Source organism: Hypanus sabinus, chromosome 31 (assembly GCF_030144855.1).
Source record: "Hypanus sabinus isolate sHypSab1 chromosome 31, sHypSab1.hap1, whole genome shotgun sequence".
NCBI classification, from domain to species: Eukaryota; Metazoa; Chordata; class Chondrichthyes; order Myliobatiformes; family Dasyatidae; genus Hypanus; species Hypanus sabinus.
This window is the reverse complement of record NC_082736.1, coordinates 33,563,377-33,590,890: the sequence shown is the minus strand read 5'-3', so window position 1 is coordinate 33,590,890 and position 27,514 is coordinate 33,563,377. Positions and strand designations below refer to the sequence as shown.

General features: G+C 47.8%; 1 protein-coding gene and 1 long non-coding RNA gene across 5 annotated transcripts in view; both read left to right on the top strand.

Annotated features, from left to right (window-relative positions):
* Positions 1–27,514, top strand: part of mta2 (metastasis associated 1 family, member 2) — a 108,655-nt gene that overhangs the window by 33,577 nt on the left and 47,564 nt on the right. For all 4 annotated transcript variants that reach the window (XM_059955380.1, XM_059955381.1, XM_059955382.1 and 1 more), the window contains exon 4: positions 18,342–18,459. In XM_059955380.1, coding sequence (XP_059811363.1) covers positions 18,342–18,459 — 118 coding nt within the window. The remainder of the gene's footprint in view (positions 1–18,341; positions 18,460–27,514) is intronic.
* Positions 22,346–25,814, top strand: LOC132384069 (uncharacterized). Its single transcript, XR_009508840.1, has 2 exons — positions 22,346–24,427; positions 24,761–25,814. It is a non-coding gene; the product is annotated as an uncharacterized LOC132384069 (long non-coding RNA).

Genomic DNA, 27,514 nt, shown 5'->3' with positions numbered 1-27,514 from the left:
ATTGAGGTATGTATACCTGATACATACTTTGGAGATTCGTCTTCCAATGTGCAAAAGAGGACAAATAGTAAATAAATAATGCTGAGAGCATGAGCTGCAGAGTCTCCAAAGTGAGCCTGCAGTTGTGGTGTCTTAAGTGTTGAGGTGAGTGATGGCTGCAGGGCAACAACTTCTCCCGAACCTGGTGACGTGGGACCCAAGCCCCCTGCACAACAGTAGTTGAATTAAGAGAAGGAGGTGGGTCAACAACAGGCAGACGGCCCTAAACACTAGTTCATTTTATGCTCTTGGGCTTTCACGCAGCGTCTGCTCCTAGCGAAAGCCATACCTGCAATCTTGAGATTCACGTTCGCCGAATCCTTCAAGCGATCGTAAAATTACCAGTTCGTTTAGGTGGTTCAAAAGCACTTTTTTTTAAAGGAAAATTACAGGCTGCATATTGCCGTGATTGTAGTTCAGAAGTCTATCTGGTACTTTAGTCAACTCCCGCAAAACTTAGCGCTGTGTCGTCAGTGCCATCTTGAACCAGTCTGGCCATTCTCCTCTGACCTCTCTCATTAATAAGGTGTTTTCATCCACAGAACTGCAGCTCACTGGATGTTTTTTGTTTATTGCAGAGACTGCAATAAACTCCAGAGACTGTGCTATAGTCCCAGGAGATCTGCAGTTTGAAATACTCAAAACAATTATTCCATGGTCAAAGTCACTTAATTCAGACTTCTTCCACATATTTCTTTCCATTCTAATGTTTGGTCTGAACAACAACTGAACCCTAACGGGCAGAAGGAATATTTCACCTGTGAATCTGTTGTGGTCCCAAAGCGACCTCCTCTACATTGGTGAGACCCATCGTAAATAGATAGACCGCACCATACACCACAAGTGAGACTTCCTGATGGCCAAACATTTTAATTCCAATTCCAATTGGCCCTCTCCTGTCAGATTACCTTTTCTTCAGTCTTTGACTTTTCCCACCCTCTTGGCTTCATCTTTGACCTTCCAGCTGGTCTGTTCCCCCTCCCCCCCAACCAAACTTTTTATTCTTGCATCTTCCCCCCTTCATTCCCAGTCCTGATGAAGGGTCTGTGCCTGAAATGTTGACTGTTTACTCATTTCCATAGGCGGTCCGACCTGCTGAGTTCCTCCAGCATTTTATGGTATGTTGCATTGAATTGAACCTCTTGACCATTTCTGCATGCTTTTATGCATAGAGTTGGAGATTGATGAATCTCAAAGTTGTACATGATTTACACAGTTATATAATAAATATACTTTGAACACGATTGGCTGATTAGATATTTGCATTAACGAGCAGGTGGGCAGATGTACCTAATAAAGTGGCCACTGAGTGTAGGTCAGTGATAATAAACCTGATTTCTGATTTATCAGCTCTGTGACTGGAAGCAGCTGCCCAGGTCCCACTTTGCTAATGTTATCATTTCAAAAATAAACCTTCCTTCATACACCAAAGTGAATGACGCAGTATGGTGTTCCACCAGCAATGTTCTCACCCACACTCTTGCCTCGTCAGTAATTACCTTCATGCCTTTTTACCTGTCCTCCCTTCTCGTTGACTCATCAAATCTCCAAGAAGAGTGGAGGCGGAAGCAACACTCCCTGTGGTACACCACTACCAAGGCGATCTGTTTATTCCTGCTGTTTGCGTTCTCCCTGTAAAGCATCCCTCAATCAATTTGCCAATACACAATCTCCAAACTTGTCCATTGTTGATGTTTATAACTGTTTTATGATATGGTGTAACACAAGTTGGGACTTGCTCGTCAACTCATCCTGGAGCTTTCTGTTTGAGAAGCTGTTTGCATCGCAAAGCAGAGCTAGTTTCTGCTTCACGGCATAGCTCTCAGTTCCCTCCAGTAAGGACATTTAATTCTACTTTGCTGTAAATTTCCATGTTAAGCTCCTGCATTGTTTTTTTTAAAATTTGCTTTGTCTGCTTTTAATCAAGACCTGTTTGTAGTGCAAGTGGTGCAGAATGTCGACTCTTTATTCCTTTTCATAGAGCCTGTCTGACTTTGAGTGCCTCCAGCATTTTGTGTGTTACTCTGGATTTCCAGCATCTACAGAGTCTTTCGTGCTAAAATTTGCTCTTCCCTGTTGTGATTAGCTTTTGGTGACACAGTTCTCACGTGAAGTTTCCAGATGAAACTCCTTCCCCTCTCTCCCAACACCTCCTTATTCAGGCTTCTTCCCTGTTCCTCTCCAGTCCTGATGAAGCGTCTCAGCCCAAAATATTAACTAGTTTATTCCTCTGCACAGATGCTGCTGTGTTTGTCTAGCATTTTGTGTGTATTGCTCTAGATTTCTAGCATCTGCAGAATGAATCTTTTGTGTTCCATGCAAAATGCCACCCTAGCTTTTCAATGCCAAAGGCCTCTTGAGGGTGTTACAGAAAGTCTCAGGTGTTACAGCAAGCTGGCCCGCCTATTTAAACAATACGCCTCTATGAATCTGCCCAGTGCTAATCAGAGGGATGGGGAAATGAATTTCAGGCTGTTGCTGAATTATAAGTTGCCCTCACTAACTTGTGATATGCATCTCCAGCAGTGTGTGACTTTACGGGGATGATTCTGCCTGCCCCCTCTCTACTGCCCGTTATGCTGCTGACATTTAGGGTGACAGTGAAGGTCCTCCATCTCTGTCAGTGTTCAGGGCTTTTTTCATCATATCAGTAGCTTGGTTTTTACTGCTGTCAGTCATGCAAGTTTCAGGTGGAGCCTCTGGAAATTACTCCGATGTAGAAGGATTTTTCATTGCTATTTTTGTAACAGTTTTGTTTTACCATTGAGGGTTGTTGGCCCTGAGCTGAACCCCCCCCCCCACCAACCCGCCAGACCAATGGACCACTCAGTCTGGCCTCTACCCTATGACCTTTTTTAGCATGGGTGACCCTACCAAGAGCCAAAGCATAAAGCCCTGACTCCAGCCAACGTAGCTCTCTGGATCACTGAGGCACGCAAGCCTCCAAACCCTAGGACAAGGTTGTGGTCCTCTTGAAGGTCCACCTGTCCCTGCTCTGTAGTAAATGTGGATCTAGAAAAGTTCAGTGAGTGGAACAGCTGCCTCTGCCTTCATAAGCTCAAGGTTCTACAGACGCTGGAAATCCAGTGCAAGAACACAAAATGTCCACAGCATCTGTGGAAATGAATATACAGTCAACGTTTTGGACCAAGTTCTGATGCGGGATCTTCACTTGAAGAGTCGACTGTTTGTTCATTTGCAAAAATGCTGCCTGACCTGCTGAGTCCCTTCAGCATTTTGTATGTATCTCCTCCAACTTCAGACCCCTTCATTACCAGTAGGCAGGATCATGGATCCAACATGAGTTTCTTCACTCAGAGGGTGGTGCGATCACGGTATGAGCTGCCAACCAAGTGGTGGATACGAGCTCGATTTCAACGTTTAAGAGAAGTTTGGATAAGTCTGAGTGGGGTTGTTATAGAGGGCTATGGTCTGGGTGCAGGTCAATGGGAGAAGGCAGTTGAAATGGTTTCAGCATGGACTAGATGAGCTGAAGGGTCTGTTTCTGTGCGTAGTGTTTTATAACAGTGCTGAGTGGTTGCGATGACTCTCTTTGGAATGAGACCGAAAGAGAGTTGTATGTTTTATAATTTAAAGATTTACTTTATTTGTCACACGCACATTGAAACACACAGTGAAACGCGCTGTTTGCCTCAATGACCGACACAGCCCAAGGATGTGCAGGGGAGAGTCTGCGTAGCATGCCCATGACTCACTAACCCTAATCCATGCGCCTTTGGGATGCGAGGAGACACACAGTCATGGGGACAACATACAAGCTACTTTAACCCAATTGCAGAGCCGCCCATCACAGTGAAAGGTATAACCAAGGTTATACAGTGGTCAGTACCCGTGAGGGTGGAGAATCAGCTGGATTAATCCCTTGTTGTTTGACTCCTGACTTGCCGTAGACCCAGTCCTCCAGAATTCAGCCAGCTTGTCAACACAGTGCTACCACTGGTGGTGAGGAAGGCAAATACAATGTTGGCATTCATTTCAAGAGGGTGAGAATATGAAAGCAAGGATGTGGCATTGGGACTTAATTGGTCAGGCTGCACTTGGAGTAATGTGGGCAGCTTTGGGCCCATTGACTAAGTAAAGATGGGCTGGCAGTGGAGAGGGTTCAGAGGTGGTTACCATAGAACCATAGAACATTACAGCACAGAAACAGGCCTTTTGGCCCTTCCTGGCTGTGCCAAACCATTTTTCTGCCTAGTCCCACTGACCTGCACCTGGGCCATATCCCTCCAAACCCCTCTCATCCATGTACCTGTCCAAGTTTTTCTTAAATGTCAAAAGTGAGCCAGTATTCACCACTTCATCTGGCAGCTCATTCCACACTCCCACCACTCTCTGCGTGAAGAAGCCCCCCCCCAATGTTCCCTTTAAACTTTTCCCCCTTCACCCTTAACCCATGTGCTCAGGTTTTTCCCTCCCCTGGCCTCAGTGGAAAAAGCCTGCTTACATTCACTTGATCTATACCCATCATAATTTTATACACCTTTATCAAGTCTCCCCTCATTCTCCTACACTCCAGGGAATAAAGTCCTAACCTATTCAACCTTTCTCTGTAACTCAGTTTCTCAAGTCCCGGCAACATCCTTGTAAACCTTCTCGGCATTCTTTCAACCTTATTAATATCCTTCCTGTAATTAGGTGACCAAAACTGCACACAATACTCCAAATTCGGTCTCACCAATGTCTGATACAACCTCACCATTACATTCCAACTCTTATACTCAATACTTTGATTTATAAAGGCCAATGTATCAAAAGCTTTCTTTACAACCCTATCTACTTACCATGAGAATAATTCCAGAAATAAATGAGAGGGGTAAAGCATGAGGAGTGTTTGATGGCTCTGGGCCTATAAATCACTGGAGTTTAGAGAAATTGTAGGGGCGGGGGTGAAACCTGTTGAATATTGTAAGACCGAGATCAGAGGTTCCCAACCTGGGGTCCACTGATCCCTCGGTTACTGGCAAGGGTCCATGGCATTTAAAAAAAATGTTGGGAGCCCCTGCCTAGATAGAGTGGAAGCAGAGAGGATGTTTCCTATAGTGCGGGAGTCTAGGGCCAGAGGACACAGGTAGAGTGGATGTGGAGAGGATGTTTCCTATAGTGGGGGAGTCTAGGACCAGAGGACACAGATAGAGTGGATGTGGAGAGGATGTTTCCTATAGTGGGGTAGTCTAGGACCAGAGGACACAGATAGAGTGGATGTGGAGAGGATGTTTCCTATAATGGGGTAGTCTAGGACCAGAGGACACAGATAGAGTGGATGTGGAGAGGATGTTTCCTATAGTGGGGGAGTCTAGGACCAGAGGACACAGATAGAGTGGATGTGGAGAGGATGTTTCCTATAGTGGGGGAGTCTAGGACCAGAGGACACAGATAGAGTGGATGTGGAGAGGATGTTTCCTATAGTGGGGGAGTCTAGGACCAGAGGACACAGATAGAGTGGATGTGGAGAGGATGTTTCCTATAGTGAGGGAGGCTAGGACCAGAGGACACAGATAGAGTGGATGTGGAGAGGATGTTTCCTATAGTGGGGGAGTCTAGGACCAGAGGATACAGCCTCAGAATGGAGAGACGTCCTTCAGAACAGATGTGGTCACCAGTGGTCACCTGTCGGGGTTCAATCCTCGTCATTGCCTGTAAGGAGCTTGTTCGTTCTCCCTGTAACCATGTGGGTTCCCTCTGGGTGCTCTGGTTTCCTCCCACAGTATGGGTTAAGGTTAGTGCGTTGTGGGCCAGAGGTGTGACAGCACTTGTGGGGTGCTCAGTACAATCCTGCCCGATTTGATTTGTTGCAAAAGGGCATTTCACCCTGTTTCAATGTAAATGTGACCAATAAAGTTAATTCTCAATCTCTTTAACTCTTCCAAGTCAAACTGCCCTTGAAAGTGAGGTGCTTTGTGCTATCTTTTTTTAAGGTGATTGGAGGAAAGTATAGGGGATAAGTCAGAAGTGTTTTTTTTAAACACAGAGTGGTGGGTGTGTGGAATGCCCTGCCGGGGCTGGTGGTCTGAGGGTAGGTTAAAAGCTGAGCACATCATGGGCCAAAGGCCCTGTACTGTGCTGTAATGTAAGTATTTAATGTTCTGAGATGTTGAAAGACTGGAGTGATTGATGATTGCTCATTCAAAATAAGCAGACCAGTGCTGGACACTGCCACGTGAAGGGACTCTAAACATATCTTTACTTCCTCTCTACCCCCCCCCCCCCCCGCTTTCCCCAGGGGTTGCTTTCTCCATGATTCCCTTGTCCATTTGTCCCTCCTCACTAATTTCTCTAAGCAGCCCAAGTGTTATACCTGCCCGTTCACCTCACAGTCCTTTCAGGTGATACACCACTTCACCTGTGAATCTGCTGGGGTCGTCTATCGTGTCCCGCGCTCCCGACGCCGCCACCTCTACATTAGCGAGACTCGTCGTAAATTTGGGGGATGGCTGCTTTGCTCAGCACCTCCACTCCATCCACCACAAGCGGAACTTCCCGATGGCCGCACGTTTTAATTCCGATTTCCCATACCCCTTTCGACTTGTTGGTCCGCGGCCTCCTTTTGTGCCGAGATGAGGCCACCCTCGGGTTAGAGGAGCAACACCTTATATTCCCTATTGGTAGCCTCCAACCTGATGGCGTGATAATCTATTTTGCATTCTAGTAATTATTTTTCCCCTCCCCCTCCCCTCTTCTATTCCCTACTTCAGCTTTTTGCCTCTTCTCACCTGCCTACCACCTCTCCGTGTCCCCTCTTCTCTCCGTCCCTTTCTCCTACAGTCTTCCTTCTCCAGCCCTTTTACCTTCCCACCCACCTGGCTTTGCCAGTCACCTTCTAGCTAACCTCCTTCCTCTTCAATCCTGAAGAAGGGTCACAGGCCTCAACTGTTTATCCTCTCCATTGATGATGCCTGACCTGCTGAGTTGCTCCAGCATTTTGAGTGTGTCGTTCTGGATTTCCAGTGTCAGCAGACTTCCTTGTGTTCATTAGCACAGATTTTAGTAAAACAGCCTCTGCAAACATAGTGCGAAGGCTGTGGCAGAGAGAGCTCATTTCCAGAGATCTGTATAGGCCCGGTCTCTCTTGAGTTATCAGTTGGTGCCCCAGGCATGTTAGAATATTTAATTGCAGGGGGCTGCGCTGTTTAAAAAGACCGTCTGCGTGTGGAGCCTCTCAGCAGCCTGCCTTTCGTGTGGTTTGCCCCCGGTCATTCCTGCTAGAAAAGCAGACACTCCCCTCGATGGCTGAAGGCGGAGGCAGGCTGCCCACACGCCAACCTCTGCCACTGGGGGGGGGGGGGGGTGGGCTGAAAGCAAGCAGATGGCAGAGCTGTCTGGGTGGGTGGGTGGGGGGAAAGAACCTTTTCCAGCTTGTTGATTCTCGGCCACATCCAGGTGGTTTTGCTTCTCGTATTCAGTGACCAGAAACGCTGTGATGGGTGTGGGGGCCGGACTAATCTCCAGAAACATCCTGCGCCTTGGCCGTCCGATCCCTGAATGGACATTGAATCCGTGAACACGATCTCACTACTTTTTGGTTTCTATTTTAGCACTACTTATTTAAATTAGTGTGTATATATATATTCTGATTTACATTGTTTTCAATTATACGCTGCTGCCGAAAAGGCAACAAATTTCACATTTGCCAGTGATTTTAAACCTGATTCTACTCCCACTTACCCTGTTGTTGGGTATTAAAGGGTTAATGTATGAGGAGAGTTTGACGGCTCGGGGCCTGTACTCACTGGAGTTCAGAGGAATGGGGGGGGGGGGGGGCGTCCTCATTGAAACCTATCAAATACTGAAAGGCCTCAACTGAGTGAACAGGGTGTTTCCCTCAGTGGGAGAATCTCGGCCAGAGAGCACAGCCTCCAAGTAGAAGGAGGTCCCCTTAGAACAGAGATGAAGAGGAGTTTATTTAGCCAGAAGGTGGTGAATCTGGAGGCCATGTCACTGGGAATATTTAAAGCGGAGGTTGGGGGATACTAAATCAGCCAAGGTTTAACAGTAGAGCCGACTCAATGGGCTGAGTGGCCTAATTCTGCTTATTATCTCCTGCAGAGCTGTGCAGAACCTCACTTAGTTGTCTTGAGTGCACTGCAGACAGCGAACTAAGTGGGCATGAGAATGCAGCCCCAAAACAGGGGCCAGGCAGTAAGGGGTGGTGGGGTGGGGGGGGGGAGGGGGAATGAGGATGTCCCAGTCAGCTTACTCCTGGTGTGACCTGGAAGAGGGAGCAGAGGTTTCTGCCCTGCTGATCTTTCCACGAGTATGTTTATGGCCGGGTAACAGTAGAGTGGGCACATCGACATCTACGGGTATCATGGAGGTATTTCCAGACAGTCGAGCACTTCACAGGATAAACATGGGAATATTTTATTTTAATTTAATTTACTTCCAGTTGGTGTTTGTGTTGTCACTGTTATTGTCTGAGTTTGATGTATTATAGAATGTGATTTGTAATAAACATAACTTTTGTTTTTTTTAGAGTAAAGCAACCTGATATGAATATGTGGAAAAAAAGCTCATAGATGTGTGACGCTGCGGAAGTAACTTACCCGTAATGTAGAAAGGTCCTGTTTTCAGTATATTTGGTTGAGGAATTAACACCAGCCCCAGAAAAGCCCCCTGTCTTATGCCGTACTAAAAAGCTGGGTATGCCCATGGTTTCATATTGAGGGTAACTCAGCCAGGCAGCCATCTACTGTTTCTCTAACAACCCCTCTCTATTGGGCAGGGTGAATGTCCTCCTGCCTCAGTGAGGGAACGCCACTTCCCTCCATACTCTACTCCTCCAGCTAGGACCGAGCCACCATGTCCTGTCCCTGTTCCCATTCCGACAGGTCGGTCCATGGCCATGATGAGTCCACTCTCAGTTTGGAGATCATATTCCATCTAGGTAGCGCCCAACCTGATGGCATGAACATCGATTTCTCCAACTTCTGGTAATTTTATTACTCTCCCTCCCCTTCCCACTTCTTTAATTCCCCACTCTGGCCTCTTACCTCACCCCCCCATTAGCTCCCCTGGTGCCCCTCCTTTCCTTTCTCCCATGGTCCACTCTCCTGTCAGATTCCGCCTTCTCCAGTCCTTTACCTTCTATGCCTGTCTCCTCCTAGCTACTTACTTCAATCCCCTCCCCAACCCACTTGTCCTCGTTCCCCTCCCCTCTCCCTACCTTCTTGCTGTGGCACCCCCCCCCCCTTACAGAACTAATATGTGCCTTAGCCCAGAACGTCAACTGTTTATTGAATTCTGTAGATGCTGCCTGACCTGCTGAATTGCTCCGGCATTTTGTGTGCATCAGTGATATTAGGTTGCACTGGTCCATACAAAGGGATGTAGGACACTCCCCTCCAACAACCTCCTTTTTAAAGAAAATAATACTTGAGGCTGATGGGTCATTTGGAAATTTCAGGTTTTGCCTTTAGGGAAAGAAACCAGGTGGATCTCTGCCCCGGGGCAGTCCTGATCACTTCATGTGTGCAGAAAGCTCGATCATACACGGCCTCTTCCTGTCCCTCTTGACCACAGCCGCCTTGACTCACAGCAGACTATAGGCTCCAGAGCAGTTAATTTGTCACTGTGGTTAAAAATAAAGATCTTTTTTACGCCTGACTGAATATGTTTTTAATATGCTGACGGATCCATTCCCTGTTTAGAATCAATCAGGTTTAATATCGCTGACATATGCCATGAAAATTTGTTGTTTTGCAGCAGCAGTACATTGCAAGACAAAAAAATACACTTAGTGGCCACTTTATTAGGTGCACCTGTGCACCTGTACACCTGCTCGTTAATGCAAATATCTAAACAACCAATCATGTGGCAGCAACTCAATGCATAAAAGCATGCAGACATGGTCAAGAGATTCAGTTGTTGTTCAGACCGAACGTCAGAATGGGGAAGAAATGTGATCTAAGGGACTTTGATCGCGGAATGATTGTTGGTGCCAGATGGGGTGGTTTGAGTATCTCAGAAGCTGCTGATCTCCTGGGGTTTTCACGCACAACCGTCTCGAGAGTTTACAGAGAGTGGTGCGAAAAGCAAAAAACATCCAGTGATCGGCAGTTCTGTGGGCGAAAACGCCTCGTTAATGAAAGTGATCAGAGGAGATTGGCCAGACTGGTTCAAGCTGACAGGAAGGCGACAGTAACTCAAATAACCACCTGTTACAACAGTGGTGTGCAGAAGAGCATCTCTGAACGCACAACACGCCGAACCTTGAAGTGGATGGGCTACAGCAGCGGACGACCAAACCGTGCTCCTCTCCTGTCAGCTAAGAACAGGAAACTGAGGCTGCAGTGGGGACAGGCTCACCAAAACTGGACAGCTGAACACTGGAAAAACACCACCCTGTCTGACAAATCTCGCTTTCTGCTTCAGACTGCAGATGGTAGGGTCAGAATTTGGCGTAAACAATGTGAATCCGTGGATCTGTCCTTCCTTGTGTCAGTGGTTCAGGCTGTTGGTGGTGGTGTAATGGTGTGGGGAATGTTTCCTTGGCACACTTTTCACCTTTTAATATCAATTGAGTATCATTTAAGTTCCCTGCCACAAAGAGTTCAAGCTGTTTTGTGAGCAAAGTGGGGTATTAGAAAGTATATCTGATAAAATGGGCATGGTGTGTAAGAAAGCAAAAAGTGATAAGGTAGTGCTTATAAGTTGGTTCATTGTCCGTTCAGAAATCTGATGGTGGGGGGGGGGGGGGAACGAAGCTGTCCCTTAAATGTTGAGTGGTTGCTCTTCAGGCTCCTGTACCTCTTCTCTGATGGTAGCAATGAGAAGAGGACCTGTTTTAACCTGAAAAGACTATTTTAAAAAAAGATTTAAGATGCTTTTGTTCAGGGAACCTCTTGCAGCACAGGAAACTAAAGGTTATGAAATGCATTGGGTTTTTAGTTGGCCTGCGTGTAGCTCGCCTGAAGTGTGTGTGTGTGTGTGTGTGCGCAACTCCCATTGATCTCCGGTTTAAGGGTTAACAGTTCTTTTTTCTGCCGTGAGGGGCGGGGCAGGAGGGATTGGGGCACAAGTCCCCGGGGTTTCCCGGCCCCGCCAACAGGGGCGCCGCCTGACGACACTGCGTACCCAGTGACAGCATGCGAAGGGTTAAGGACACATTTTTTTTAAGAGAAGTTCCGCCCAGTTTAAAACAGGGTTTCCAGAGCAGGGTCAGCAGGGGCCTTTGTTACTCCAATGTCAAGACTTTTTAAAATCTCTTCGCGCCACCCCCAATAAACATCGTCATCACTACTGAACTGTGTCAGACTGGAGGGTGGGGGTGGGGTTAACTACGTTTCTAATATGTACATCTTGTGTAAAATTGCTTATTTAAAAAGAACTCCTACATTCACAGGCATTGATCTCCTTTGGTAATTCCTGACTATCGATTTCCACTCGGCCTTTCACCACTGCACAGTCCCCTGTGACCGACCTCACCGTGTGGGGGCTAGGAACGCCGTTTCCAACCCTACACAGCCCCTGCCACATCCCGGCCACCAGCAAAAACCTCGAGACCCTCGACCCACTTCTTTAATCCCCTCACTGCACCACCATAATTCGGTTACATTTTCTTCAAGAATATTTATTTCGGCGCTTTTTGCACTTTGGGTCTGCGGGTCACTTTATCTTGCCGCCTGTCTGTTAGGCAACGTGAATAACTCGAACCTTGATCTTGTCGCTAGGAAGTCTGTACTGTCCTCTATGCTGGCACAGTGAGAGATCACAAGTCCATTATCATGACTGCAGCTCCCCAACAACAGGGTTGAGGATTAATTGTGCATTTCTCTCAGAGCTGGGTTATTCTAAACCACTGCCCCCCCCCCCAACGTTACTGTTAATGTAGATACTGAGGAGCGTGCAAAGTAAGCTTCCACAGACTCTAAATGATAATGTTTAGTCATGTCAGCTGAGCCCCAAGAAAACAGAGTGAACTCTCTTGCTCTTCTGAGAGCAGTAATGGGACCTTCTGGATGAACTTCCGGACAGCACAGCTGTGTAGTGGTTAGTGCAGTCGCTTTCCAGCACCAGCAACCATCATTCCTGCTGCTGACCGTAAGGAGTTTGTATCCCTGTGACTGCATGGGATTCCTCCTGGAGCTCCAGTCTGAAAGACATAATGTTGGGGTTATTAAGTTGTGGGTATAGAAACATAGAAAATTGGTGCAGGAGTAGGCCATTTGGCCCTTCGAGCCTGCACCGCCATTTAGTATGATCATGGCTGATCATCCAACTCTGAACCCTGTACCTGCTTTCTCTCCATACCCCCTCATCCCTTTAGCCACAAGGGCCATATCTAACTTCCTCTTAAGTATAACCAATGAACCAGCTGTTTCCTGTGGCAGAGAATTCCACAGATTCACCACTCTCTGTGTGAAGAAGTTTTTCCTCATCTGGGTCCTAAAAGGCTTCCCCTTTATCCTTAAACTGTGACCCCCAACATGTTGGGACTTCCCCAACATGGGAAACAATCTTCCTGCATCTAGCCTGTCCAATCCCTTTAGAATTTTATATGTTTCAATAAGATCCCCCCTCAATCTTCTAAATTCCAGTGAGTATAAGCCTAGTCGATCCAGTCTTTCTTCATATAAAAGTCCTGCCATCCCAGGAATCAATCTAGTGAACCTTCTCTGTACTCCCTCTATGGCAAGAATGTCTTTCCTCAGATTAGGGGACCAAAACTGCACACAATATTCTAGGTGCGGTCTCACCAAGGCCTTGTACAACTGCAGTAGAACCTCCCTGCTCCTGTACTCAAATCCTTTTGCTATGAATGCCAACATAACATTTGCCTTTTTCACCGCCTGCTGTACCTGCATGCCCACCTTCAATGACTGAAGTACAATGACACCCAGGTCTCATTGCATCTCCCCTTTTCCTAATCGGCCACCGTTCAGATAATAATCTGTTTTCCTGTTCTTGCAACCAAAGTGGATAACCTCACATTTATCCACATTAAATTGCATCTGCCATGAATTTGCCCACTCACCTAACCTATCCAAGTCACCCTGCATCCTCTTAGCATCCTCCTCACAGCTAACACCGCCGCCCAGCTTCGTGTCATCCACAAACTTGGAGATGCTGCATTTAATTCCCTCATCTAAATAATATATATTGTAAACAACTGGGGTCCCAGCACTGAGCCTTGCGGTACCCTACTAGTCATTGCCTGCCATTCTGAAAAGGTCCCGTTTATTCCCACTCTTTGCTTCCTGTCTGCCAACCAATTCTCTATCCACATCAATACCATACCCCCAATACTGTGTGCTTTAAGTTTGCACACTAATCTCCTGTGTGGGACCTTGTCAAAAGCCTTTTGAAAATCTAAATATACCACACCCACTGGCTCTCCCCTATCCACTCTAATAGTTACATCTTCAAAAAATTCTATAAGGTTCATCAGACATGATTTTCCTTTCACAAATCCATACTGACTTTGTCCAATGATTTCACCTCTTTCCAAATGTGCTGTTATCATATCTTTGATAACCGACTCTAGCATCTTCCCCACCACTGATGTCAGACTAACCGGTCTATAATTCCCCGGTTTCTCTCTCCCTCCTTTTTTAAAAAGTGGGGTTACATTAGCCACCCTCCAATCCTCAAGAACTAATCCAGAATCTAAGGAGTTTTGAAAAATTATCACTAATGGGTCCACTATTTCTTGGGCTACTTCCTTAAACACTCTGGGATGCAGACCATCTGGCCCTGGGGATTTATCTGCCTTTAATCCCTTCAATTTACCTAATACCACTTCCCTACTAACATGTATTTCCCTCAGTTCCTCCATCTCACTAGACCCTCAGTCCCTTACTATTTCCGGAAGATTATTTATGTCCTCCTCAGTGAAGACAGAACCAAAGTAGTTATTTAATTGGTCTGCCATGTCTTTGTTCCTAATGATCAATTCACCTGTTTCTGACTGCAAGGGACCTACATTTGTCTTGACCAGTCTCTTTCTTTTCACTTATCTATAAAAGCTTTTACAGTCAGTTTTTATGTCCCTGCCAGCTTTCTCTCATAATCTTTTTTCCCTTTCCTAATTAAGCCCTTTGTCCTCCTCTGCTGGTCTCTGAATTTCTCCCAGTCCTCAGGTATGCCGCATTTTTTTTTTTGCTAATTTATATGTTTCTTCTTTCGACTTGACACTATCCCTATCCCTAATTTCCCTTGTCAACCACGGGTGCACTACCTTCCCTGGTTTATTCTTTTGCCAAACTGGGATGAACAATTGTTGTAGCTCATCCTTGCGATCTTTAAATGCTTGCCATTGCATAGCTAATTCACATCTCATATCTTCAAATTTACCCTTCTTTAAGTTCAGAACCTTTGTTTCTGAATTAACAATGTCACTCTCCATCTTAATGAAGAATTCCACCATATTATGGTCACTCTTACCCAAGGGGCCTCGCACGACAAGATTGCTAACTAACCTTTCCTCATTGCTCAATACCCAGTCGAGAATGGCCTGCTCTCTAGTCGCTTTGTTAATGCTTGAAGCACGGTGACACTTGTGGGCTGACCCCAGCAATTGCCAGACTCTGTTGTCGTTCACACAAGTGACGTATTTCACTGTACATTTTGATGTACATGTGACAAATAAAGCTAATCTTGTACTTACCCCTGCCACAGGACCCCACCAAAAAACATCAATCCACTGTCTCCCACACCATCTCCACCCTCATCAACTCCGGACACCTTCCTCCCTCAGCCAAAAAACTCATAATTCCCACACCCCGCACAGCTCGGTTTTACCTCCTCCCCAAGATCCACAAGCCTGACTGTCCTGGCAGACCCACAGTTTCGGCCTGCTCCTGTCCCACCGAACTTGTGTCTGCCTACCTGGACTCCATCTTATCCCCCATAGTTCAGACTCCCCCACCTACATCCAGGATACATCCCATGCCCTTCACCTCTTCAATAACTTCCAATTCCCCGGCCCCGACCACTTCATTTTTACCATGGATGTTCAATCCTTATCCCACATCAAGAAGGCCTCAAAGCTCTCTGCTACTTTTTGGATAACAGACCCCACCAGTTCCCCAGCACCACCACACTTCTCCGGTTGGCGGAGCTTGTTCTAACTCTCAATAGCTTCTCCTTTGGTTCTTCCCACTTTCTCCAGATCAAGGGTGTAGCCATGGACACTCGCATGGGCCCCAGCTATGCCTGCCTCTTTGTGGGTTATGTGGAACAGTCTATGCTCCAAATCTATACTGGCACCGCTCCCCAACTTTTCCTCAGCTACATTGGTGCTGCTTCCTGCACCTATGCTGAGCTCGTCAGTTTCATCAACTTTGCTTCTAACTTTCACCCAGCCCTTAAATTCACTTGGTCCATCTCGGACACTTCTCTCCCCTTTCTTGATCTCTCGGTCTTCATCTCTGGAGACAGACTATCCACTGACATCTTCTACAAACCCACTGACTCCCATAACTATCTTGATTATACCTCTTTCCACCCTGCCCAATGCAAAAATGCCATTCACTATTCCTAGTTCCTTCGTCTCCGCCGCATCTGCTCCCAGGATGAGGCTTTCTGTTCCAGGACTTCTCAAATGTCCTCTTTCTTTCAGGATCGTGGTTTCCCTTCTGGCGTCATCAAAGATGCCCTCACCTGCATCTCCTCCACTTCCCGCACTTCAGCCCTTAACCCATCCTCTTGTCACCACAACAGGGACAAGGTTCCCCTTGTCCTCACCTACCACCCCACCAGCCTCCGGATCCAACACATTATCCTCTGCAACTTCTGCCACCTTCAACAGGACCCCAACACCAAGCACATCTTTCCCTCCCTACCCCTCTTAGCTTTTCACAGGGATCGTTCCCTCCGCGACTACCTGGTCCACACATCCCTCCCCACAGAACTCCCACCTGGTACTTATCCCTGCAAGCACAAATGCTACACCTGTCCCCACACCTCCCCCCATACCACCATTCCGGGCCCCAGACAGTCCTTCCAGGTGAGGCAACACTTCACCTGCGAGTCTGCTGGAGTCGTCTATTGCATCCGGTGCGATTGGGGGACCGCTTCGTCGAGCACCTCCGCTCCGTCCGTCACAATAGACAGGACTTCCTGGTTGCCACCCACTTCAACTCTGCCTCTCATTCCCATCTCGATATGTCCATACATGGCCTCCTCTACTGCCATGAAGAGGCCAAACTCAGGTTGGAGGAGCAACACCTCATCTACCGTCTGGGTAGCCTCCAGCCTGGTGGTATGAACATTGAATTCTCCAATTTCCGGTAATTCCCTCCCCCTCCCCCTATCCGAGGTCCCTCTCTGTCTCTCTCCCTTTTCAACTTTCTGCTTCTTTATCTCTACAGTTCTTTCATGCTTATCTCCTCCCCCTTTTATCTTTCCTCTGATTGGTTTTCCACCTGGTGCCTCTAGGCCCTACCCCCTCCCCTATCTCTATTGCTGGGCTTCGGCCCTCTCTTCCCCCCCCCATTCCTGATGAAGGGTCTCGGCCCGAAATGTTGGCTACTCTTTTCTCACAGATGCTGCCTGACCTGCTGAGTGCTTCCAGCGTTGTGTACGTAAAGCTAATTTTTAACGTTTAATGTCTCCTGTATTGCACCAGTTGTACCACTTCATCTGCCTAGATCTGTGCTCTTGAGATCTAGAGTGATACTTCCTGAATAGAGGAAGTGTATGCCGTCCTCAGACCCAGAGATGACATCACTTGTGATGAGAATGGATCTAGAATCTACTCTTCACTTGTACAGTGCAGCCCAAAGTATTACTTTTTATTCCTGGAGATTGTTATTCTTCTTCCCCCACCTGCCCCATGTTATTTTGGCTTCTTCCCTCTTCCTTTCCAGTCCAGATGAAGGGTCTCAACCTGAAATGATGACTTTTCTTTCCCCTCCTGACCTGCTGAGTTCCTCCAGCATCTTGTGTGTGTTACTACTGCCTTATCAATGTTGATACTCTTTCATTTCTATGCAAAGCTTTCACAATGCTCCATTTGTATTCAGGAGGAGCATTCAAGTTAAAGAATTGGCGTAGAGGTTAGCATGGTGTTATTACACCCCGGGGTATTGAGGTTCAGAGTTCTGTTCTGATGCCCTCTGAGTGCGTGGATTTCCACCCTCAGTCCAAAGATATATCGATTGTACATTGTCCATTATTAGGATTAAACCAGTGGGCTGCAAGGGCCAATTCTGCACTATATCTCTAAATAAATTAACTAAAGCTTCCTGGTAAAGCATTTTTCAGTGAATTCGTGATTTAAAATAGAAACATGGTGCCTGTTTCAATAGAAGTTGTATCAGTTGCTCAACTAGGTTCATGTCCTTGTGGTTTTGAAGCATGGGAGAAATTACTTGTTTCATTTTGATTACAAGAATACACCAAACTCTTTAGATTGGTGAATTCCCCTCTTGAATGGGGCGCTCACAAGGGAGAGACTTGATAAAGGGATTTAAAATTAAGGTATTCTCGAGGATATTCTTGAGAGCAAAGGGAAGTATTTCCTCATATGGGGAAGTCCAGGACTATAGGCCGCTACGTAAGGGGGTTTTTCACAAATCCATGAGTATTCAGAGGAAGCAGCTTTCCCTAGGAAGTAACGTGAATGTGCAAGAGGAACTCAGCAGGTCAGATAGTATCAATGGAGGAGAATGAACGGTCAACATTGCGGGTTGAGACCCTTCATCTGGACTGGAAGGGAAGTTGAAGAAACCAGAATAAGGTGGGGGGGGGCATGAGGGGAGAGTGGACAAGCTAGCTTGTTAAGCCAGGTGGGTGGGGAAGTAAAAAGCTAGACTGTAATAGGTGGAAAAGTTAAATGACAAGGAGGACTCTTGTATGGAAGGGAGAGTGGACCATGGGAGAAACAGAAAGAGAAGAGGCACTAGGGGAGGTAATGGACAGGTGAGAAGAGCAGAGTTAGATGGGAGCGAGAGTGGGGAGTGGAGGACGAGGGAATGTGGACCCGCTCCCCCACTCAACAGAGGTGTGTTTGAGAGAAAGTGAGAGAGAGAGAGGGGAATAAAACGCCAGCTGGTGGTGTAATGACACCGGACTTTGAGGTGAGTGGTCCTGGGCTCGATTCTGGTAGGCTCCTTGCACGCTTTCCATCTGTGCTGGGTTGAGTGTCATGCTAGCAACTCAGTCTGGTAAAAAAAAACAGACAAATGCTAAAGAAATGGCAAGGTTGCTGCCCAATGTGCCACGATGTGAAGAGGAATAGAAGACTAATGATGAGGGTGTGGAGTATAACACTGGAACAGAGCCAGAGGAGCCGGGTGGTCTTTCTCTGCTGGACATTCTGTAATTTGAGTGTCTTCCTATAGGAGAGTTTGAAGAGGACTCGAAGCAGCCCACACTGGTGGATCAGGAGCGGCATCAGCTCAAACACCGAGAGCTCTTCCTCTCTCGTCAGTTCGAATCGCTGCCGGCCACACACATCAGGTAACTGGGTAGCTCTCGCCAACTGGCATCATCCGCCAGAGGGGCACAGAAGTTATAGTTTGTCAGGGGATTGGATCTGTGAAGAGTGGAATAACGTAAAAACATTAGAGAGCGCGGTTTGAACCTCTTCTGTTTGCAATCATGACTTATTCCCCAAAGCCTGTGCTCTCATATTCGGACACAGGGCAGGGCAGGAAGCCTACCTGTTTTCCTTCTCACTTGACCTGTCATTCCTGTGTGGTAGCCCACATTCAAGGGGAACAGATTCTTTAAAGAACATAATGACCTCTTCCAGTGGGCTGGGAATCCCCAATTAATAAACTGCTTTATTATCAACATTGGAGCAATAAGTCCTGTCAGTGGGAGGTGGTATATTCTTTCTGAGGCCACTTGGCCCTCCACCCCGTGTTGGATCTCTGTCAATTCCACCTCCACCTCTTTCTCCCATACCCCTTCTGAAAGTCACGAGACTTTATAAGGCATTGGTCAGACCGCACTTTGAGTATTGTAAGCAGCATTGGGCCCCATACCTAAGAAAAGATGTGCTGACAAGAGAGAAGGTCCAGAGAGGGTCTGTGAAAATGATCCAGAAAAAGTAAGGCTTAACGTATGAGGAGAGTTGGTGGTTCTGGACTTGTACTTGCTAGGGTTTATAATGTTATGATTCAGCAACAATCAATGTAGAATATAGACAGGGTTTTTTTATAACAAAATAAAACATTTATTAAACACTGCTTTAAAAAAATCAAAAGTAAACGAACGACTAACTTAACTGGAAGTCAGCTGCTATACGGCAGCTCAAACAGTTCTTGGAAGTAGTAAAGCAAAAGTCCAAATGATTTACACAGTCATTTAGGAGAAGTTTTCCTGGGAGTAACGAATTCCTCACCGGCATCAGGACGTTACTGCCGGTCCCAGCCGAAGTATGCCTTGCCTGAAGGATTTACGATGAAGGGAATAAAACGGCTTAAAGGCACTTCCAGTTCTTTCTGCTCTTTACCTACCTCGGATTGCAGGTTACTAATTCCTTCCGAACGAAGATTAAATAAGGTTGAACCTGTTTCACCCCTGGAAACACCAACTTTTCTTGATCCTTTGGGTTTCCATACTTCAGTAAATTCTTCACTCTCCAACTGGACTTCAGTCTCCAACTGGCAGCGATTTTCAGAACTGCCGGCACAACGATTCTTACAGCAGAAATTAAAACGAAACTGCGTCATAACATCAAATACACAGTGGAACGGAGTCACTGACGAATTAAACCAGGAACTGACCTGCGTCACAGGGAGGAGTTCTCCTTTTATACCCCATTGAAAAAACCTATCACAAGACCTCTCACTGGCAGGAAAATTACATCACTCCACCATCACAAGTCCATTACATCATGCCCAGCAGAGCCTCAGTTGCATCATGGTCATGTGACAGGCACAAGATACCCACAGGTATGTAACAATAACAATGAGCGGGGATGGGGGGAGCTCAGTAAAACTTATTGAATATTGCAAGTCTAGACAGTGGATGTGGGAAGCATGTTTCCTACAGTGGGAGATTCTAGGACCAGAGGGCACAGCCTCAGTAGGACACCCATTTAGAGCGGAGATGAGGAATTTTAATCAGCCAGAAAGTGGCAGATCTGTGGAATTCATTGCCACGGATGTCTGTGGAGGGCAAGTCATTCGATATATTTAAAGCTGAGGCTGATAGATTCTAGATTCGTCAGTGCGGCAAAGATTATGTGAAGAAGGTAGAGGAATGGAGCCATGCTGGAACAGTTTTGATGGGCTGAATGGCCTGTTTGTGCTCCTACATACCACGGGTGATTGATAAGTTTGTGACCTAAGGTAGAAGGAGCCAATTTTAGAAAACATAGCACATTTATTTTTCTACATAGTCCCCTCCTACATGTATACACTTAGTCCAGCAGTCGTGGAGCATATGGATCTTTGACTTCCAGAAAGTGTCCACAACAGGGGTGATTGATAAGTTCATGGCTTAAGGCAGAAGGAGATGAGTTATACAGCTCTTGTTACATGCACATGCAGTTTAACTCTTTGAGTGATTATGCAGAAAGTTGGAAATTAATCGCCCTCTACCTTAGGCCACAAACTTATCAATCACCCCTGATGAGTTAGTAACTGATGAGTAGAACTGCATGTGCATGTAACGAGAGCTGTATAACTGATCCCCGTCTACCTTGGGCCATGAACTTATCAATCACCCCTGCTGTGGACACTTTCTGGAGGTCCAAGATCCATATGCTCCATGACCACTGGACTAAGTGTGTAAATGTAGGAGGGGACTATGTTGAAAAATAAATGTGCTGTTGCGATCTACTACATACAGAGCTAGAGACAACGACACGCAGTTGGTAAGTCTTTTCGAGACTAGTTTATTCAAACTTCGCGGTGCTGACATTTAATCCCTAGCACCCGCCCTCTCCGGGCGGAACTGACGTTGGAGGTGCATTACCAAAGTCTCCCCCTGCGCGCTGGCTATTTGTGAGCCAGTTTGCCTGTGCAGAAGGTGAGTCGCCACATAACCACCCCCCCCCCCCCCCCCGAACCTGCGATACACCGCCCAATGTCCACAGTCTGCATCAGCCTCTGTTTGGGAGGTCTGCCTCTGCGCCGCAGTGCCTGAACCTCGACCGGCTGAGCCAAGTCCACATGGGCTGGTTTGAGTCGGTCCACCATGAAAACCTCCTCTCTCCCCCCGATGTCCAGAACGTACGTGGACCCGTTGTTGTTGATCACCTTGAACGGCCCCTCATACGGCCGCTGTAGCGGTGCCTGGTGTCCGCCCCTTCGTACAAACACAAACTTACAGTCTTGCAGGTCTTTGGGTACATGGGTCGGGGTCCGTCCGTGCTGTGAAGTCGGCACGGGGGCCGGGTTGCCGAGCCTTTCACATAGTCTGTCCAGGACTGCTGCGGGTTCTTCCTCTTGCCCCCTTGGGGCTGGTATAAACTCTCCCGGGACGGCCAGGGGTGCGCCGTACACCAACGAGGTGTGCAAATCCTCTTTGGGTGCTGTGCGAATTCCAAGGAGGACCCAGGGAAGCTCGTCCACCCAGTTAGGTCCTCTCAGGCAGGCCATGAGAGCCAACTTGAAGTGATGGTGGAAGCGTTCCACTAGTCCGTTCGACTGTGCGTGGTAGGCAGTAGTGTAGTGCAGCTGCGTTCCCAACAGGCTGGCCACAGCCGACCACAGGCTGGAGGTGAACTGGGCGCCTCTGTTGGAGGTAACGTGGGCCGGTACCCCGAAGCGTGCAATCAGTGCTCGGGCGCAGGAATCAGCAGATGTGTCGGTGAGCGGGACCACCTGTGGCCACCTCGTGAACCGGTCTACCATAGTTAGGAGGTATCACGCTCCTCAGGACACTGGTAGCGGGCCCACGATATCTCCGGTGGGTGGGTTCGAACTGCTGTGGCGGGGCTTTAGTGTGCCGCTGCATCTTGCTGAAGAACGCCAGGGGTTGCCAGCGCCCCTCAATGAGTTGCTCCAGCACCCCACCGACTGCTGTGTCGGATGCGTCCACCGTGAGTGCGGTTGGAACATCTGTTCTGGGGTGCACCAGCATCGCGGCATCTGCCAAGGCTTCCTTGGCTTTAACGAAAGCGGCCACGGCCTCCTCGTCCCAAGTAATGTCCTTGCCTTTACCCGATATCAGGGTGTACAAAAGGCGCATGATACGGCTGCTGAGGGGAGGAAATGGTGGTAGAAGTTCACCATACCAACAAACTCCTGTAGATCGTGTTGGGCCGGTCAAAGTGGCAGATCACATCTACCTTGGCGGGCAGAGGTGTTACCCTGTCTTTGGTAATCCTGTGGCCCAGGAAGTCGATGGTATTGAGGCCGAAATCACTCGGGGGGGGGGGGGAGGAGTAGAGCTGGCGGAGGTGGGACGGATGCTCCTGACGACTATTGCTGGCTATAAAGCACAAAGTCCAGGTCACATCCCACCGCATCCATGAGCCGCTGGAACGTCTGTGTGGCGTTCTTCAGGCCGAACGGCATTCGGAGGAACTCGAACAGGCCGAACGGGGTGATGAGTGCTGTTTTGGGGATGTCTTCAGGGTGCACCGGGATTTGATGGTATCCCCGGAGGAGGTCTACTTTGGAAAATATTCTTGCCCTGTGCAGGTTTGCTGAAAAGTCCTGTACGTGCGGCACGGGGTAGCGGTCTGGAGTGGTAGCCTCGTTCAGTCTGCGGTAGTCGCCGCATGGTCTCCAACCCCCAGCTGCTTTGGGCACCATGTGCAGGGGGGAGGCCCATGGGCTGTCAGACCTCCGTATGATCCCCAATTCCTCCATCCTCTTGACCTCCTCCTTCGCCAGGCGGAGCTTTTCTGGGGGGAGCCTTCATGCGCGGGCGTGGAGGGGTAGTCCCTTGGTCGGGGTGTGGTGCTGAACCCCGTGTCTGGGCATGGCTGCCGTGAACTGCAGTGCCAGAATCGATGGATAGTCCGCCAGGATTCTGGTGAATTCGTTGTCTGACAGCGTGATGGAGTCCAGTTGTGGGGCCAGCAACTTGGCTTCACCCAGGGAGAACGTCTGGAAAGTCTCGGCATATACCAGTCTTTTCCCTTGCAAGTCGACCAGCAGGCTGTGAGCTCACAAGAAGTCCGCCCCCAGGAATGGTTGGGCCACGGCGGCCAGTGTGAAGTCCCACGTGAACCGGCTGGCGCCGAACTGCAGCTGCACTGTGCAGGTGCCATAGGTCCGTATTGTACTGTCGTTTGCAGCCCTCAGGGTGGGTCCTGGCTTCCTGTTGCGGGTGTCATACCCCGTTGGGGACAAGGTGCTGATTTCTGCTCCGGTGTCAACCAAGAAGCGGCATCCTGACTGTTTGTCCCAGACATACAAGAGGCTGTCCTGGCGGCCAGCCACCATAGTCATTAGTGGCAACTGGCCCTGCCCCTTGCAGGGCGGGCGACACGGCGGGCTTCTGTGCCCCACCGATAGTGGTAGAAATACCACTGTTCACTGTCCTCCTCACTCCTGCCTCTGTGTTGGGTGAGTGGCCTGGTAATCTGACCAATGGACACCACGCTCTCACTCTTGGCTTTCCACAGCACATCTGCCTGGGCCGCCACCTTCTGGGGGTAGCTGAAATCTGCATCGGCCAGCAGCAGATGTATGTCCTCGGGCAGTTGCTCTAGGAATACTTGCTCGAACATAAGGCAGGGCTTGTGTCTGTCAGCCAGGTCCAGCATCTCGTTCATCAATGCTGACGGCAGTCTGCCTCCCAAACCGTCCAGGTGAAGCAGGCGGGCACCCCGCTCACGCCGGGAGAGGCCAAAGGTCCAATGAGCAGCGCTTTGAATGCTTCATATTTGCGTTCTTACGGAGGCGACTGTATGAAATCCGCAACCTGGGCGGCTGTCTCCTGGTCAAGGGCGCTCATCACATGATAATAACGCGTGGAATCAGAAGATATCTGCCGAATCTGGAACTGGGCTTCTGCTTGGCTAAACCACACGCGTGTACGCAGCGTCCAGAAAGTCGGCAGTTTTAGCGAAACTGCATGAACAGATGAAGAGACGGTCATCTTTGGTCCAAGTCCCGTTTGGAACATCAGGGTCACCAATGTAGCGATGTACTACATACAGAGCTAGAGACAACGACACGCAGTTGGTAAGTCGTTTCGAGACTAGTTTATTCAAACTTCGCAGCGCTGGCATTTAATCCCTAGCACCCGCCCTCTCTGGGCGGAAATGACGTCAGAGGTGCATTACCAAAGGCTCCCCCCGCGCGCTGGCTATTTGTGAGCCGGTTCGCCTGTGCAGAATGTGGGTTGCCATAGTACTAGGTTTTCTAAAATTGACTCCTTCTGCCTTAGGCCACAAAGTTATCAATCACCCCTCGTATACTGGTCTTGCAGGGTTTCCACCTGATATCTCCTGGGAGAAGCTGAGAACCCGACTTAAAATCATAGCCATCTAAGAGTATGGTGACTGTGAACTTGTGTGCAATAACTATTACCGTGCCTTGCTATTAATATATAAAAATATGTAGTCTTATTATTTTATGAAGCTTAGACTTACTTTTCTAAGGTCTCGGCCCAAAATGTGGACTGTTTGTCCCATCCATAGATGCTGCCTGACCTGCTGAGCTCCTCCAGCACATTGTGTGTATTGCTCTAGATTTCCAGCATCTGCAGTGCCTCTTGTGTCTATACTTTTCTACAGGGACCAGCTAGTTTGAATAGGGCTTTATTTACTTACCGCCCACTGGCATTTTGGGCCGAGATGATGGTCCTCCATCTCTGGCGCTATTCTTGGCTTCTTTCATCATATCAGTAGCTTCGTTTTCACCACTATCAGTCATGTATGTCCCAGGTGGAGACTCAGGAATACCGTTGCAATATGGTGTAGAAGAATTCTTCATTGCTGTTTCCAGAACAATTTGTTCTACCGGTCAGAGTTGCTAGCCCTAAGCTGAACCCCCAAACCTAGGGAACTGGTGTACCACTCATATTCTGGCCTCTAACCTTAGACCTGCTTGGCATGGGTGACCCGACCAAGAGCCAAAGCGTAAAGCCCTGACTCCAGCCAACACGGCTCTCCAGGTCATTGAGGCAGGCAAGGGCCAAACCCTACGACAAGGTTGTGGTCCTCTTGGAGGAGCTTTATTTACAGTAATAGTTCTATTTGTCACGTGAAACTGGAAATATACAGTGAAATGTGTCATTTATGCCAATAAGCAACACTGATTGTGTGCTGGGGCAGCCTGCAAGTGTTACCACGCTTCCAGCGGCAACCTAGTATACCCACAATTTCTTAACCCATACATAATTGCTGTTTCTGTAACAATTTTGGAGAGAATTCTATCCGGCTGCATCACCGTCTGGTATGGGGTGGGCTACACACAGGATCAAAGTAAGCTGCAGAGAGTCAGCCCCATCGTAGGCACTATCCTCCGTAGTATCCAGGACATCTTCAGGGAGCGGTGCCTCAGAAAAGGTGGCGTCCATCATTAAGGGCCCCCATCACCCAGGACAAAGATAACTGATATTAAACCTGATTCTGACATTTCGAATGTGGGAAGGAATGGGTGAGAAAATACAAACAGTGACGGGAATTGAACCCCTGATCACTGGCCCATAAAACAAAGTTTCAAAGGTTCAGTCATTATCAAAGCATGCGTCCATATACAACTCTGAAATTTGTCTTCTCCAGATAGTAAAGAAAGAGCATGGAAGTTGTTCAGCGAGAAGCAAGAAACCCACCCCACCCACAACAAAATAGAATGACATCCTGATAATCAATACCCAAAACTCCAACTCCCCTCCACCCCCGCTCCCATCCCTGCACAAAACGGAACAAGAACATCGACCCCCAAAAAACAACCCCCTTTGCACAACAAAATAGAATGACATCCCAATCATCAACACCCAAAACCCCAACTCCCCTCCACCCCTGCTCCCAGTCTATAAACACAGAATCAAGATATCACCGACATTCGTCCAAAGAAAAGAGGGACACCACACAAGGCGGAGAGGCCTACCCGCCTGCAACAGTAAGCCACACAGCGATAGGCTGCTCACTGATTCCTCCGGCAGCGATCAGAAGGAAAGGCAATCGGCATTGAACTCTCAGTCATCTTCCACGTTCGCCTCGATGTCTCAATCTTCCTCGACACTTTAATCTGCGATTAATGGGCAGTTTAACTGGTGAAATGGAGTTGAACATTGTCTTGTGCCCTGTCTAGAAGGTTCTTCACATCGAGGCCAAGTACGCGCTTGCTTTGTGGAGTCTTCTCAGAGACAGCAAAGCGCTGGTTCACTCAAATGATCTCCAAAGCCTAAATCACAGGCTTTAACAGTCCCCGAAACACATTTAAGGTGGAAAATAGACATAAAAGAAGTGGGAAAAAAAGATATTTGTGTGGGCAGTCTGGAAGAGGTTGGCCAAGGGAATGTTGTACGCTGGCGCCATCTTGACCGGATGTATCTCCATGATGATACTGATTGCTGTGTCACCCAGCCAATCTGGCAATGAGGTGGGAATTAATCTTTCAAAAGCCTCAGAGTTAACCATCATGCAGAAAAACTAAAAACTAAAAATCACACTTTTCAGCTGAGGTCCAATCAAGGTCTTGTTATGTGTCATAACAAGCTATCCTATTAAAATACAGTCACATCAAGATTTGCTTTAATTTCATAGCATTTACTTTGATGTTCAAAGTAAAGTTTATTATCAGAGTACATAAGTGTCACCGCATATGACCCTGAGATTAAATTTCCTGTGGGCATACTCAGCAAATCCATAGAATAGTAACTATAACAGTGAAAGATCAACCAGCGTGCGGAAGACAACAAACTGTGCGAATGCAAATATAAATAGATAGCAATAAATAACGAGAACATGAGATAATGAGATAGAGTCTTTAAGGTGAGATCATTGGTTGTGGGAACATCTCAATGGATGGGCAAGTGAGTGAAGTTATCCCCTTTTGCTCATGAGCCTGATAGTTGAGGGGTAGTAACTGTTTCTGAACCTGGTGGTGTGAGTCCTGAGGCTCCTGTACCGTAAACCTGATGGGAGCAGCGAGAAGAGAGGTGGGAGTCCCTGATGATGGACGCTGCTTTCCTACGACAGCCTTTCACATAGTTGTGCGCTGTGGTTGGGAGGGCGCTTTACCAGTGATGGACTGGGCCGAATTCACTACTTTTTGGAGGGTTTTCCATTCAAAAGCATTAGTGTTTCTATACCAGGCCGTGATGCAGGCAGTTAATACACTCTCCATTACACTCGGATACTCATCACTAAGTGTCCTCCAGACTTAGAGTAATGTACCAAATGCTAATCCTTTCTTGGTGATGCTTTGAATTTGTGTACATAAGGGAGTCATTTCATTGCCTCATGTAATTTAGTGTTAAGCCAAAGGCCAGCCCAGTGCTGTAGCACACCCTAGTGTTTACTGACATTGAGTATCCACCACATTACTACCTCATGCATGTATCTTGCTACCACAGAACATTACAGCACAGTACAGGCCCTTCAGCCCTCGATGTTGTGCTGACCCATATAATCCTTAAAAAGAAACGTACT